General features: G+C 34.8%; 3 protein-coding genes across 3 annotated transcripts; 1 reads left to right on the top strand and 2 right to left on the bottom strand.

Moving 5' to 3' along the window:
- Positions 1–4,841: 4,841 nt before the first annotated feature.
- On the top strand, positions 4,842–15,402 carry LOC108567166. The gene is made up of 22 exons (XM_017927480.1): positions 4,842–5,264; positions 5,500–5,662; positions 5,726–5,871; positions 5,926–6,089; positions 6,142–6,272; positions 6,326–6,646; positions 6,698–6,943; positions 6,998–7,108; positions 7,161–7,361; positions 7,416–7,686; positions 7,745–7,970; positions 8,026–8,411; positions 8,459–8,840; positions 9,130–9,316; positions 12,279–12,467; positions 12,524–12,784; positions 12,838–13,155; positions 13,205–13,424; positions 13,490–14,448; positions 14,504–14,706; positions 14,767–15,013; positions 15,074–15,402. Exons 1-22 carry the CDS (start codon positions 5,068–5,070, stop codon positions 15,383–15,385), a joined length of 5,841 nt encoding a protein of 1,946 aa, XP_017782969.1. The 5' UTR covers positions 4,842–5,067; the 3' UTR covers positions 15,386–15,402.
- LOC108567167 (proteasome inhibitor PI31 subunit-like) lies at positions 9,386–10,437 on the bottom strand. Its single transcript, XM_017927481.1, has one exon. The coding sequence runs from the start codon at positions 10,324–10,326 to the stop codon at positions 9,490–9,492; it is 837 nt and encodes a 278-aa protein (XP_017782970.1). The 5' UTR covers positions 10,327–10,437; the 3' UTR covers positions 9,386–9,489.
- LOC108567168 (proteasome inhibitor PI31 subunit-like) lies at positions 10,985–11,954 on the bottom strand. The gene has a single exon (XM_017927482.1). It carries the CDS (start codon positions 11,639–11,641, stop codon positions 11,006–11,008), a length of 636 nt encoding a protein of 211 aa, XP_017782971.1. The 5' UTR covers positions 11,642–11,954; the 3' UTR covers positions 10,985–11,005.
- Positions 15,403–15,523: the final 121 nt, after the last annotated feature.

The following is a 15,523-nucleotide window of genomic DNA, read 5'->3' as shown; positions in this document are numbered from 1 at the left end:
CCTAGGTAAATATAATATTATGTAACATAACCAAAACAAAATTGTCATTTAACAAATATTTGGTAAACCCTATTGTCTTTAATACCTTAATCACATATAAATTCTATAAAATTTTGTATGAAATTTGAGTTAACTAAATAATCAGGCAATAAAACATAATGAAAGGTCACATGCATATCTTAATTTAACGTCAAGTAGCGTTAACAAAAGTTTGGATAACTAATGCCCGGTTACATAAAAGTTTAATGAATTAAGTCATAAAACACATAATGTAATTAATACTTAAATAAACGTTGTTAACATTTTAACTAATAATTAGTTAAGTAAATTATTTTTAAATCATTTTATACACATTACTGATTTTAGGTAATTAAATTCAAATTAATTAATAATTAACTTTTCATTATTATAGAAAAGTATTTGTACAGTAAAAAGTATGATACATAACATACATATACATATAAAATCGTCTCGACCTTTCGTCACTTATCCAAGTACCTTCATTTGAACCACTTGTTTAACTTTTAGACTACATATATTATGTTTTACTATAATATAACTAAATTTACCCTTATTGTAGAAAGACTTTAAAGTAAATTCTGACTTATAAATAAATATAATAAAACTTGAAAATTAAAAATACTTTTTAACAAATCAGTTATAATCAACAATCTATTATAAACTTGTTTTTTTTTCTTTTATGGAAATGAATCACAAATACACGGAACGCGTGCATCACAATCAACAATTAACTCGTATGCGAAACCAATTATAATCTATTTATTAAAACGAATCGATTTCAAAAATATTTGACTTACACTTTAGCAAGGTCATTAACTCATCGATATGTAACTTTTCTATTACAATACAATATTTAATAAATTCAATACAAAAAAACAACAACAACAGTTTTCGCAAATTATTGCTAAACTGTATTAATCGAATATCAAAAGAAATCAAAGTCCACAGTTTTTTGAATTTATTCCCCAAATATATTAAATACATAAGACAATCATCATACAAGTATAAAGCAGAGTTTCTCAACATTTTTTAATGTTTTATAGAACTATTTATTTTATTAGTAACAATATTTATTGATATTATAAATATATAAAATAAAAGTTATATTGACAAAATGCATCCAATGAAGAAATAGTGAAAAACGCTTCTATTTACCAAGATTAATTCGTATTTCTGAAATTCTTAGCATAAATTAAAAGAAATAATCAAAAAAACAAACTATTTAAAACCCAGTTCTTCATAAAGACGAAACATTCTTATTACGTCTGGAAATTCTCGTTGTGCACTTGACTTGCTTATATAAATATTAAATTAATGATAAGATATTTTAAATCCTATATTGTTTCAAGATACGGAAACTATATGTTATTTAACAATTTCAATTCGTTTCCACACATTTATAACAGTATTTCTTGTCTGCACTTTAAAAGAATGAAAGAAAATTAATTAACACATTAATTAATTATTAATTTGTTCTGCGTCACTAGAAACATATTGATTCATATACATTCTTGTGTGAATCAAATCTTGCGAGATTGCTACCGGATTCCTCTGCGACGCTGATTGTGCTACGATTCTGCAGAAGAGAAATACTCAGAAGTTGAATGATTCACCTGCGTATTACTAATAACACACATTCATTCATTCATTATTTCGTGTTTACGTTCAACCGTAGCAACGGACGGTCAACAACAAAAAAAAATGAAAGTGTTTTCGGAAGAGCAAGAATGGTTTACATATTTCATTCATTTGTAATGATGAAATGTCAAAATAGTTTAAACATTATTTAACTTTATTATTATAAATCCTTTTATTGTATACATTAATTATAAACCAGTACAATTTGAACGATAAAAAGAAATATTTCTTATAGAAACTCATAGATTTAATAATTTATAGAAGTGAAATTGAGATTTATTACTGTTCCAAATAATTTATTATATTTGTTTTTAAAAAAGAGGCAGCGAAACACGTTGCTTAACTATTGTAAGCAGTCACGCAATCTCTTATCTGTCTTGTTGACATTTTCATTTTTAAGTAATACTATAAACAAATATTTAAATTTAAAAAGAAAGTAGATGGCGTTGAAAAAATGTTACAATAAGTTTTGACAGGCGTCAATAAATACAAAATTTTCAACTAACTAACATTTAAGCTTTGAAAAATCATGAATTGTTTAAAGAAACTTTAGTTATTATTAGATTTTCAAGAATATTTATATTGTCAATTATAGTTATATAATTGTTTAAAGAAACTTTAATTATTATTAGATTTTCAAGAATATTTAAATTATCAATTATAGTTATAATATAAAAAGAAGTTATTTACCGAACAGAATAAATTGTGGTTTCGTGATGATAATACACGTTGCTTAACTATTGTAAGCAGTCACGCAATCTCTTATCTGTCATGTTGACATTTTAATTTTTAATTAATACTATAAACAAATATTTAAATTTAAAAAAAACTAAATGGCGTTGAAAAAATGTTACAATAAGTTTTGACAGGCGTCAATAAATACACAATTTTTAACTAAGCAACTAACATTTAAGCTTTAAAAATCATGAATTGTTTAAAGAAACTTTAATTATTATTAGATTTTTAAGAATATTTATATTATCAATTATAGTTATAAAATAAATAAAGAAGTTATTTACCGGACAGAAGAAATTGTGGTTTCGTGATGATAATACAATGTCAATTAACAACGTTCCAAATTGCTGCAGGGACAATCAACAACTTTTGAACTTGGAAAACGTCCGTTTCATTTGATAATATGTATCGTATTAAACTGAATGGAGTTTGCAGAAAGACTCTTCGATCATTATTAATACTGATATCGCGATTTGCAAACGATTGCAGCAATCAGAAGCAAAGTTTGATGACATCGGGGCCCTGTTTATACTAAAGGACAATGATTTGCCGCGACGCCGCTAATCTGTTTACACAATCAACAATAGCTACATTATGCATGTTTACATGATCTTAGCTTTATTATAAACTAGAGGTTAGATAGTCTCGCAGAAATGTAGAACATCTACCGGTAATAAAATTTAATAATCCAGTAAAGTAAATAATGAAAAATTACCTTTGAAGATGTCCAAATGTATTTTAGGTGCATATTTAAAGAAACATTTTATTACATATGCATTCAAGTAATATTTTTGTTAAGAAAATGTATAAAAAAATACTTGTTTACTAAAATTGTACACAATGATAACAATTGAAAAAGTTGGATTAGGTTGAGCAAATATTGTGACTTAAGATTTTTATTAAAAAAAAAAACAAAATCTAAATTTTATATAAAACAATTGATTTCCGTGATGACGAAATTGATGCCTACTCGAATCCATCATCGTTGCTTTAATAAAGTGCAAGTGTTTTCGAATTGCGCAAAGCGTTTGAACAAACACCGGACAATAAATATTTATTTATTTACTTCTCGATCGTAATTTGTGAAACAGTGGTATTGTCGGTCACGTCCAACATATTGAAGAAATGAAACAAACGAGACGCATGCAACATCCGAATCCTACACACATAATAATAGCACACCGCATTTCTTGCTTCTCAATTAATCCCAATAAGTGGACAGTTTCTGTCTGGCAAAGCAAGCAGTTGTCATCACGAAGATGACTTCTTCAACATACAGTATTAATATTCAGAAGCGATGTCGTTATGTAATCGACGAATATCGGATAGACCCAAAACTTGTCACGTGCGGCACCTATCCGGGGAATTGATTTAATAGTTTTCCCATTCCGTATCGCTATCATACCATTACGAACATTGTTATCCAAATTCTTCTATCGATCATCTTTGTTTTTTTTACAGTTGACACTGTTTCCAAGGAAACAATATTTCAATGCATTTGCGATTATTCTAAATTCGTCACTTACAAAGTACTTGTGAATTTTGCAGGCTCCATGACAACCTTAACAAGTACTTGCAATTTATATAATTGCATTACGATAATATATTAACAATTATCTCTGTTTTAATAATGTTGCGCTGATTCTCTTTGGTATGGATGTGTTCAATGGTAAAGAACTTTCATCCCACTGTCATGAATATTCTTTGCTGTGGATGTGAAACAAATAATATTTAGAAATAACTAATTATAATTCAATGTAAATGAGTAGGCAAACGCGTTACGGTCAATAGCCTTTTGATTATTGTTCCATAATTGAATATGAAACATTACTGTATATTGGCTCTGTGAATAAATAACTTATTTTTCGTAAATTTGATATTAGTTAATGTACTTATTAAAAATACTTAGTCTTTCAATTTTTTTATGACTCCGTAGACCAGGTTTCCCAAACTATCCCTGCAACGAAAGACTTCGTAAATCCTGAAATTTGAATCCAGGTTTTTATCTAACACCTGATAACATAGTTTGGGAAACACTGCGGTAGACCATGGCTTAGTCTATCTCTTTTGAAATTTCAGTTATCACCGTAGACTTGCAATATTTGGCAATACCGTAGACCACGAGAGACTTGCATTTTTTTTCAAAGCACCGTAGACCAAGACTATCTTTTAATATTCAGTAGTCTTGCAATTTTCAGTAGAACCGTAGCCAGTATGTATATTTAATTTTGTTTCTATTAATACTAATACATATTAAAAAAAATAAATGAAATTGAATTGAATTGTCCAACCTTTGATCATTTTACAAAGGAATTAGTGCTAATTGGAGCAATGTTGTAACGGGATCAAAAGTCTATACAATTCCAGTTATGCATGAATAGCGCCGGAATTCCCAACTGAATTTCCTCCTTTACTTTCAGCTTACTTTGAATGCAATTTCGATGAAACGATTATCGCATTGAAATTCCTGAAATATATCGCGTCCAACGAAAGTGGAAGACCGCGATGTCCGGAAATGAGTTTCCATGAGCAATATACAAAACCTAGCTGTTCGTTGCCAAGCAATTGCATGGATCAAACGGAGAGCCGTAGGCTGTTTACACGATAATATTAGAAGCGCTGTCAAGAAGACAGTGTCGTTTCCTTTCGATTATAATAAACAAGTTCTTCGCAATGTCGAGAACAGAGAGCGATTTCGACGATATCACAGCGGATACTGGGTACACTTTGCAGACAGCCGACGAGGAGTTCGAGGGTGACTTCATCGACTACGAACAGCAGTTGCCCTTTCGATATCTCACTGAGAACTTCATCTCGAGACCGTGGTTCAGCGAGAACTGCGACATCGAGGAGAACATTTTAGAATTTGAGTATCCTTTTGCGATGATAAGTTTATTTAAAAAAACAAAGAAGTTGTTATAAAACAACAGTAAAATAAAATAATTAATTCGTTAAGGGATGAAATATCAAATACAATTTTACATGTATATATTATAATAGAATGAAAAAGAAATTCAGTATATTTAGTCCTAGAAACAAATGTACATTTTGAATATGAATAGTTATTTTTTTATTTTTGTATAACTTTCCTTAATTATATCATAGTTATTCTTATGGTTACGATTGCAAGAAACCATATAACCTGTTAAACGTCGACGAGAGGACTATCATATTTGCATCTGGCAATTTAATTCACTTCTTCGATGCGGAAACAAGGGAGGTCTGGTTCAGGAGGAGCGCCTATGGAGGAGGAATTGGTCACATCGCCGTTGAGTTTTATATAATTAATCTACGCACTTTTGAATAATTCGTTTCTTTTTTTTTTCTGTAGAAAAATTACCATCCGGATTATCCGCACATCGCTATTGCCGAGAATGGAATCAATCCTCCTATAATTATATACGAGTGGCCATCAATGGATATCATGTGCGTCCTGAAAGAAGGCACGACCAGACGTTACACGCATTTGGATTACAGGTGATTTATTCGAATACTAAATTTATGTACTTTATTAATTGCTTCTTCATATAGTCCGAACGGTAAGCTTCTGGTGTCGCAAGGGGGAGATCCGGATTACATGATCACCGTTTGGAATTGGCCGAAATCGATGATCCTGCTACGCACCAAATCCTATGTGAACGATGTGCAGAGTGTTATGTTCGCTCCGGAAGTTCCAGGACAGATCACGTCTTGCGGTATTTTTTAAATGTATCTGGTACTTTTCGATGCTTTAACAATTACTTTCAGGGATTGCTCATATAAAGTTCTGGAAAATGGCCAAGACTTTTACCGGGCTTAAGTTGCAAGGCGAATTGGGCCGATTTGGAAAAACAGAGTACTCGGATATCGTCGGTATCTATCCCATGCCAGATGAAAAAGTATGAATAATCCTATTGCAAATTTGAAAATTTAATGAAATTATTTCTTTAAGGTGATCTCTGGTTGCTATTGGGGAAATATACTGGTTTGGGACGAAGGTTTGATTAAGCTGGAGGTGACTAGAAGAGGTCGCAAGAAGTGCCATGAAGGGCCAATAGTGCAAATCGATTACAAAGATGGTGAACTGTGGACGGTCGGAATGGATGGAAGGGTGAGGATCTGGTATTACGATACCATCGACCAAGCCGATCCTCCAGACGAGGATCGCGTAGTTGAGATGGAACCCACCTACGATTTTTACACTCCCAACGCGGAGTTTATGTGCATCTGCAAGCAGTACGAAGATCCGGAAAACACGTTTTACTTTGCACAGGTTACATTTATTTCTGTTGATTATTTCCGAAGTGATTTGTTGATTTTTTAGGATGGCAAAGGTGGCATCTGGAGAATCGATTTGTCCACGGATTCTGAGAACATAGCCGAATCCGAAAGACTCTTGAAATGTCACGCAGGTATAGCGGAGTCCTTGTCGGTGTGCCCTTGGGGTAATTACTTTTGCACTTTGGGAAACGGCGGTAGATTGCATTTATATAATTACGTTACTCGAACTCTTCTCCTGATCCATCCTTTCCCCACGATGGGATGCTGCGTGATTTGGGTTCCACTGGATGTAAGCATGAATATTTTCAAGTCCTCTTATAACAATAAAACACTTATTTTATAGATTGATCCTTCTGGGGAAGTGTTAATAGTTTCACTAACTGACGGAGCGGTGCGTGTAGTTATCTTGAAGATATCCGAAGAAATCAATGAAAGTAAACTGTCAGTAATTCAGGTGATTTAATCACGCTCTAGTAAAATCATCTACTTTAACTTTAAGTTTTTAGTTAACTAAACCCCACACCTCTCGCATTACGATGATGAAATTAAATCGTCCTGGTAACATCTTCGTTACAGCAGCCGAAGATTCGACCATGTTTGTCTATCAAGTGATAAAAGGAAACGGTTACAGATACATGGAATTGATACCAATTGGTTTCATTCCTACACCTGACATTGTAGTGTGCATGACTTGGCATAAAGATTTGGTAAACATTTCTTATTCTGCGATATGTATTCTACTGTTATTTGTCATTTTCAAGGATAATACCATCATATTAGGTTGCATCCACGGTGAGATTATGACAGTGGAGGTTCCATTGAGACCGCAATACTACACTACCATAACATACATACTCCACGTTGAACCAATAATTCAGAAGTTCACCAGTTACAAGGCGCAGATCCGAAGAAATATTAAGCTGAAGGAGATAGCAGCAAAGAAAGCGGCCAAGAGATTGGTCAAGTTGGAAGCTCTCGAAAAGTTTAGAAAAGAAAATCCTGGTCTTGATATCGAAGAAGAGGTGTTTCTTAGTGTGTTACTATATTACACTTTAAATGTTACCTTTATTTTTCAAATGTATTTCTACAGTTGATTCGGAAAGCGAAGAAATTCTAGAGCCATTGTACATTCCTAAAATACCCAATAAGATTTTGTGGATTCAACATACGGCTGATGATACTCTTTGGTTGTCGGTGGGTGGTTACGATGCTGGTTACATCTACGAATACAAAATTGGCCAGACCGAAGAGGTTCCTTACAAATTCACCTTAATACACCACGGAGATGATATAGAAATTAACAACTATGCATATAGGTATTAATAATCCTTATTTATAATAGATAGATCTAATTATTTTCTTTAAATTTAGTAAAAATGGAGAATACTTAATTTTTGCGATGGAGGATGGTTCAATTCGCGTGAATCGCAACAACCACAAGAACTGGCGCAATTTATCCAATTATTGGCAGCTGAATATGCACGACAATTTTAACGGATTTATAGCCGGAATGCAGTTCAGCTACGACGATTCGTATTTCATAACATGCGGGCACGATGGTAACATCTTTACGTTTCGCTTCTACTCGGATGAGAGCTCTGACGATTCCGAGATACACATGCAAAGACACATCCCCGAGGAGCATGTGATCAAAGCCGTGGAGGACATAGACTGTGAGGAAATGCTGAGTTTGGAAGAAACCATCGTCAAAGCCGAAGAAGATAGAATTAACGATGTAGCCAATTGCAACAAGGACAGTACGTATTCCATTATTATTATTCACAACGTTAATGAATCTTTTCAGTTTATTTGGAGATATTGGAAAGGTTACGTGAAGAGTATGAAGACGTTTTGGCTCGAAATGACGCGCTTCCCGAGTCACAGCGTATTCCTCTTGAGGAACTCGAGTTGGATTCAAGGGTTACAGACAATCTAGATGAAAAACTGAAGGCCGACGAGTATTTGGTGGAGAGAAAATTGGCTTTCGATGTGGAGAAATCAAATATACTATTGACAAAGATGAGGGAGCACTTTTTGCTCAGTCTGGACATGTATCCGATCACAGTGAAGTCCGTTAAATCGAAGACGATGGTGCAGTGTTTACCAATGCGTTCCCTTGGCTACGACTTTGATAATCTGCTTGCTGAGGTAGACTTGAAAATTGCAGAAGCGGAATTAAAAGGCAGGTAAACAAATCCAAAGTTAGTTAGACTTTGAAATTACTTTTCTTGCTCTATAATATAAAGTATTTTCGTGTACTTAAATGCAGCCAAATCTAGGGAACCTAAGTTCAAAAAGAAACCGTAAGTTGTAGATCCGACTGTGAACTTATCATTGTTTTAATTTTACGTAACTTTATTAAATTAGTAATATTGTAGTTTTTAAGGAAGGACTATCTTTATGTATTGTAAACTCTAGTTTTAATTTAATTAGTGTTGTTTAACGCATATGTATATGATGTGTATGTGATCTTAGGGCACCAGAGAGACCTCCAGCTACAATTACCAAAGCGGTATCAGCAGCTGCAGATGTTCAACACCTGGAGTACTTCTTGGTTGGATTGTCGCCGGAGATAATCAAATATCGACTGGGACCAAAGATAACTAGGGTTCTCGGAAAATACAGAAAGAGACGGAAGATTCGGGAGGATCGAGCCAGAGAAGTAAGTCTTTTTTATTATTATATACTCAATAATGAAATGCCATTGCTCCCGGTATTATAAAATTCAATATATAAATACTTTAATTTCCTTAATATCGGAATGAGAGACCAATATATGGTGCTTATTACTAATCATATAAATAGTGCATCCATCATAATAAACAACCGTAAAAACTACATGTACATATCGTCGAAACCCGGTGGAGGCATCTCATCGTTGTCTGGGTAACGGCGTGGATTGAAAGGCCTGTCTGCATCTGGAGGCCTGAAAGGGTCGAATCTAGCGCCGGGCGGAATGGCACCCGGCGGTAAATTATGCCTCTCAAAATCCGGTCTTCTTGGGGGTTGAAATAGCATTCCACCACCTCCTACAGGTGGGGGAAACTGCAAACCGCCGAACCTTGGCCCTCCCATTCCTGCAAGCGGGTCCAAATCCGCACGGCCAACCCCAACAGGATCAATACGTAATGGAATGGGGTGGGGATTTCCAACTGGTATATTCATATCTGAATGCTGCAACAAAATCCTCCTCTGTTGATGACTAGTTGTCTGGCTTGTTGCATCTTTACTTTTGCTGCTCTTCATTTTGTCAATGAACTGATCTACCACATATGCGATAAGCTGTTTATTATTTGGTATCATTTCATCCAATGATCCATTCCTCGTTTTTACAGAGCTTGCTTTCAATTCAATCAAACCCACAGTCCTATCGTGCGGTCTAACCAAATTCATCATGACCCCATCATCCATTTTTGTTACTAAGAGCAGGTAAAGCTTTCCCTCAAACACATAGCGTAGCTGGAGCACTTCATTCCAACCATTAGGAAGGGCTTCACTCCTTGGTTCATTGCCTTCGAATGTTTTGGAGTCCCCCAAGCCAATGCACTGAAACCTATTAGCAATTAATACCAAATGCACAAAGCAGATAAGCACATCTTCAGTGCCCCTGATATTATGTTGCTCGCTTCTGTAAAGCAAATCCCAACCAAAAATTGCGTTTCTATCAGACATGTTTTATGACATTTGTTGCAAAACACTTGAATTTACTTTTATTTTTTTTATTATACTCAAAGATGAAATGTCATTGCTATCCGTTTAACCAAGTCTTATGAAAAATTTGTTGTATTGCCACTGCGATGGCGCAGTCATCGAATCCTTAGTACATCAACGGCGCCACAAGTACAAGCGCCAAATTTTGAACATTTTCTATATAAATCTTTAGGAAACCTTCAATTAACCTGAATTAAGCAATGTCTTTTATTAATATCCAAGTTATATTAATAAATAAATGTTCTTTAACTCTTTGAAGCAGAGAAGTCATTAATTCCTATTTTCATTAATATTATATAAGATATAAAGCTTTAAGGAACCAAATGAAATTCTAAAATTTTTAATAATTTTTTTTTTAAAAAGATACAAAACACACAGTAGGATTTGAACAACCACAATTAAGAAATTAAGTTATAAAAGAACACAAGATACTTATAAACTATATATTAAATAGAAGAATTTTTTTTGCCTTTCCTATTTCATGTTTATTTGAAAATTCAGTGAAATTTTTGTCTACTTTTGAAAATGTAGAAAAGATCAGTGATCAGTGTAGTCCCCCACCTTTAAATAAATAAGATGACGAAAATTATAATTTTTTTCATTTGAATCATTTCTAGGCAATACAAAAATTAAACAGGATCTAGTCCACGTTTAGATTCCTGAGAGGACGGGCTCTAGGGACTCTAGTGATAAGTCGACGAATGTTGAACCTTTCAACATCCTCTGCAGTATACTGCCAACCACCGGGCCTTGTGCACATAAAATTTAATTGGCACCTCCCAACAGGACCCATTAGTGATACATCAGTCTGGCATGTTGCATCTTTAGTTTTTTTGCTGCTCTTCATTTTGTCAATGAACTGTTCCACCACATATTCATTGAGCTCTTTATAACTTGGTATAAGTCTATCCAATATTCCAGACATGTTTCTTACAGAGCATGTTTTCAATTCAATCAAACTCACACTCTTATCATGCGGTCTAATCAAGTTTATCAAGATCCTTTTTTCATCCAATTTTGTTACTAGAAACAGGTACAGCTTTCCCTCATGCTCATAGCGCATTTGCAACACATCATTCCATCCGATTGGGAGTTTTCTGCTCTTTGGTTCATTGCCTTCAAATGATTTGGAGTCCCCCAAGCCAATACACCGGAACCCATTGGTAATTAATATAAAATGCACAAAGCAGATAAGCACTTCTTCTTTGCTTTTGACAACATGTTTCTCAGTTCTATAAAACAAATCCCAAGTATAATACAGGGTTTTATGAGACATTTTTATTATATTTATTGCAAATCAATAGCAATTTGATTTTATTTAGTATTATTATACTCAAGATGAAATCAGGGACCAGATACAAATACAACTTCACTGGACTTCAATGGAAACTGATGAAAATTGATGAAAACCCAATAACACAATGGAGAAATGTAATACCAACCAACACCAACAGTAAAATGGGCACGCATCGGCTTTATTTTACCGAACTGAAGGCAAAGGGAAGCACATAATCAGGGCCAATCAGGGCCTGCGTAAACTTTTGTGGAGTCGTATTCAAAAAGTGCTGCGCATGGCAAAAGCGCCATTTTTCAACGCAAAATCTAAAATAATATCATTAAAATTTAAAGAATTTTGATGATGTGAAACGTTCTTGGCTTACTGTAGATTGGAGATAATTCTTAATAAGTTTTAATCATGAAAAACTTCTTCTTCAAATACAATTTCAATTTTATTCATATATAACAAATCAAATATATTTTCATAGTTTTCATCTAACTGAAATGTATTATCATCAGAAATTTCGAATTCTTTGTCAATTAAGTTGTTAACGCGGAAATTTTGCTCTATTTCAGGCCATTTGTTAATAATTTGTTCTTTACTGATACTTAAGATGTTTAATACATGCTTTCAGTGGGAAGCATTTAACGCGACCAAACCAACAGTGGCTTCATCAGATGCTGACGATGTAGCTACATTGAAACAAGCCGAAGACACCATCGGTGATTTCAAGTTAAAATCAGCGCCGGATTACAGAGTACCAAGACATCTCCGCGAGTCGACATTCAAAAAATATAAAGAACTTTTACTCGTCCGAGAAAGAGTAATTAAGAATATTTCTACAAAAAGGAAAACCTATTAAGATGAATATTGTTGTAGCATTACAATTTATCGCATGATTTCAATGAGACGGTTTATCGTTTGAGAGATGATAAAAAGGAACTGCTAAATTTCCTCGAAAGGCAAACGAAGGCTTTGCTCAAAATTCACGAGGAAATCGACGAGAAGGATTGGTGCTTCGGTCCTGATCTATTTCACATGACCCTCGAGGAAGATTTTCCGGATAGAGAGTTCGAGGTCAACGTGGAAACTATTCTATCCGTAAATGTTCCGGAGGAGAAAACTTTAATTCCAAGAATGGTAGGTTCTTGAATGATTCATATTTGTTCTCAGTAAATTTATTATTTTGATAGCCGATACCTGATCGGTTGGAGCGAGAAGTTTTGCAAACAATGCCTCATGTTAACGATGAGGAAAAGGAGGTTGAAACTGATTGGGAAACTCGCTTGAAGAGGATACGTTATAGGAAAATGATATTTTACCAGGCCGAGAATATCAAGTACATGGAATTAGCGATTGAGGAGTTCGATATGAAGGTTCAGAACGAAAGATTGAGACGAATGGAAATCTCGGTGGATTCTAATCTGGTCACCTTGCATTTGCTCACGTTGAATCAAGAGCTTCTAATCCTGAAGGACTGCGAGGCTAAAGAAGACACGCTTTCTGATTTGGTTAGGGATTGATTATAATTACAAAACGATTGCTTATTTATACTTTCAGGTCCATGCGAATATGATCGAATTAATGGACATACAAGATTTAATCGAAGGGGTGAACTCTGAGATCGAGGTGGCAAAGAAAGATATTTCGAAGCTGGAAGAGAAGGAGAAGGAAATCCAGAGAAACTTTATGAGCGCCACTTCTGAAAATAAGTTCTTTGACTTTTTGAGGCGCATATTCAAGAAGAAGTATAAGCCTCCAAAGGTTCAGACGGATTCCGGTATAATCTCAAATTATAATTTTATAGAAACAAAAAAAAAACAACTTAATTTAATGTTGATTTAGATTCGGACTCGGATTCGTCATCTTCGAGTTCCGAGGAGTCTGAAGATGCGGATGCGGAGAGTTTGGATTCGAAGGATTTCGGTATAATCCGATTAGACGAAAATGTTTGTCCGAAGGGTTGCGATCCGAACATCTACGATTTAACGTTCCAACTACGCAACCAAAGACATGGTGTTGAATTGGAAGTGAGAGAGTTGACTCGTAAAATTGATGTACACAAGAAAGAGTTTGAGACTTATACGAAACAGGCGAAGATACTTCAAAGTAGTTTGAAGCGAAGCCAGGATGAGTTGGACACGTTTCAAAGGGAGAAGCAGCACAAGTTGAATAAGATCATGTGCACGGTTATACTGAGATTGGACCAAATTCAGAATATTTCCGAGCGCGGAAACATGAATTTAATCAAAGATTCCCTGGTGTTTTCTAAACACACTTTGAGCAATCTCTATAAGAGGGTTGGAGAATTGTATATGGAAACGGTGCAGCAGCGCTCCAAGCATAAGCTTAGCGTGAAGCATCTGATGAAGATGAAAGTGGATTTCTCGCATATGCAGAGTACGATGAAGAGCATTCGCAGGGAAATCGCAGATGAGATGACCATTCAGTTCGGAGGTCCCGTTAATATCGACGAATTGCAAGAGTTTCTGCTCAAGAAGCTTATATTCAATTTGAAACTGTCGATGATTGATATCAAATCAATGTTCATCAAGGAGCTAGAGTATTGGTATGATATTCACAAAGTTAAGCAGAAGCATCTGATGCAAGTCTTCAAAGAGAATACGATAAAGTTTGATCTATTGACGATGATTACTAAAGAAAAGTTTGATTTGGAGAAGATCATCGAACATCAGACGGATCTGAGGAATAATTTCGAGGACGTCGTGCAAATGGCGAATAAATTGAAAAGCGATATCAATAAACTTAAGGAAGTGGCCAAGGACCAGGAAAGAGATATCGAGGTTTGATTTTCAATACAAATACTTAGAATTTATTAAATTTCAATTTTACGTTTAGACGTTGAAACTTGAGATTAAGTTGTATCGGACTAAGGGATACACAATCAAACCGGAGCATCCTCCGACAATTCAAATTGAAGAAGTCGATGAAGAAGAGGAAGAGGAGGAGAGTGTGATTCCCGATTGGGAGTATATGGAGGAATACAAGTTTACGGAAGCGTATGCTAAAGAGTATTGGAAAGATTTGAAGGATAAAGAAGCGTGCGTGTTTCGTTGATTTTTCTATTTCTGTTTCACCATTACTTTATTATGATTTTGCAGATTTAAATTGCGACAAGATGTGCTGATTAATATAATCGAAGAGCTCTTCGATAACATCGATCGGGAAATCGACAAGAACTCGGTAATTAAGCTGCTGAAGTCGGTGATATCAGACGTGATGAACAAATGCGACGTGGAGCAAATAATCTCGGACATCCTGGCTGCAATTCCGCCTCCGCACACCGACGATCAGCAGAGCTTAATAGAATTAACGGCGGAGAAGCTGTACTCGATCGAAGATAACGAAGTAATTGCGAACGTAGGAAGAGTGTTGTAGAATTGTATTTTAACTCGAGTTTAATTTCAGTTTGATGAAGAGATCGTGATGCAGTCCAAGGAGATCCTAATGGAGATCCTGAACGATATCTTGAATAACGTTGGCTTGAATTCGGTCGAGCGTTTCGGGAATTTGGTGAACACACTCACCGAAAATTTACCGCTGGATGTGATCATGGCAGAGGAAAACATGTCTTGCATCGTCGATACGATCCAGAGGTCGAGGATGGTTTTAAATGAAGAAGCGATAAACGAAATGGGCAGCATGACGGACGTCCTCTCCTGGGAATCCAGAACACTCTTCTCCGAGATCGTATTCAAAATAACCGATTTGCGCAAATGATTATATAATAATTATTATTACACTTTTTTTTCTAAATATTATACACTTTTCCTTTTAAATAATTGAAAGCTTAATGTCATTTTTATTGAACAATACACACAATTCTTCATACAGGTTTCCTCTTTCTATAAGAAGCGT

The sequence above is a fragment of the Nicrophorus vespilloides genome, unplaced genomic scaffold (genome assembly GCF_001412225.1).
Source record: "Nicrophorus vespilloides isolate i.1.1-1 unplaced genomic scaffold, Nicve_v1.0, whole genome shotgun sequence".
Taxonomy (NCBI): Eukaryota; Metazoa; Arthropoda; class Insecta; order Coleoptera; family Silphidae; genus Nicrophorus; species Nicrophorus vespilloides.
The sequence above is the reverse complement of the archived record's forward strand: the minus strand, read 5'-3'. Positions and strand labels throughout refer to the sequence as shown.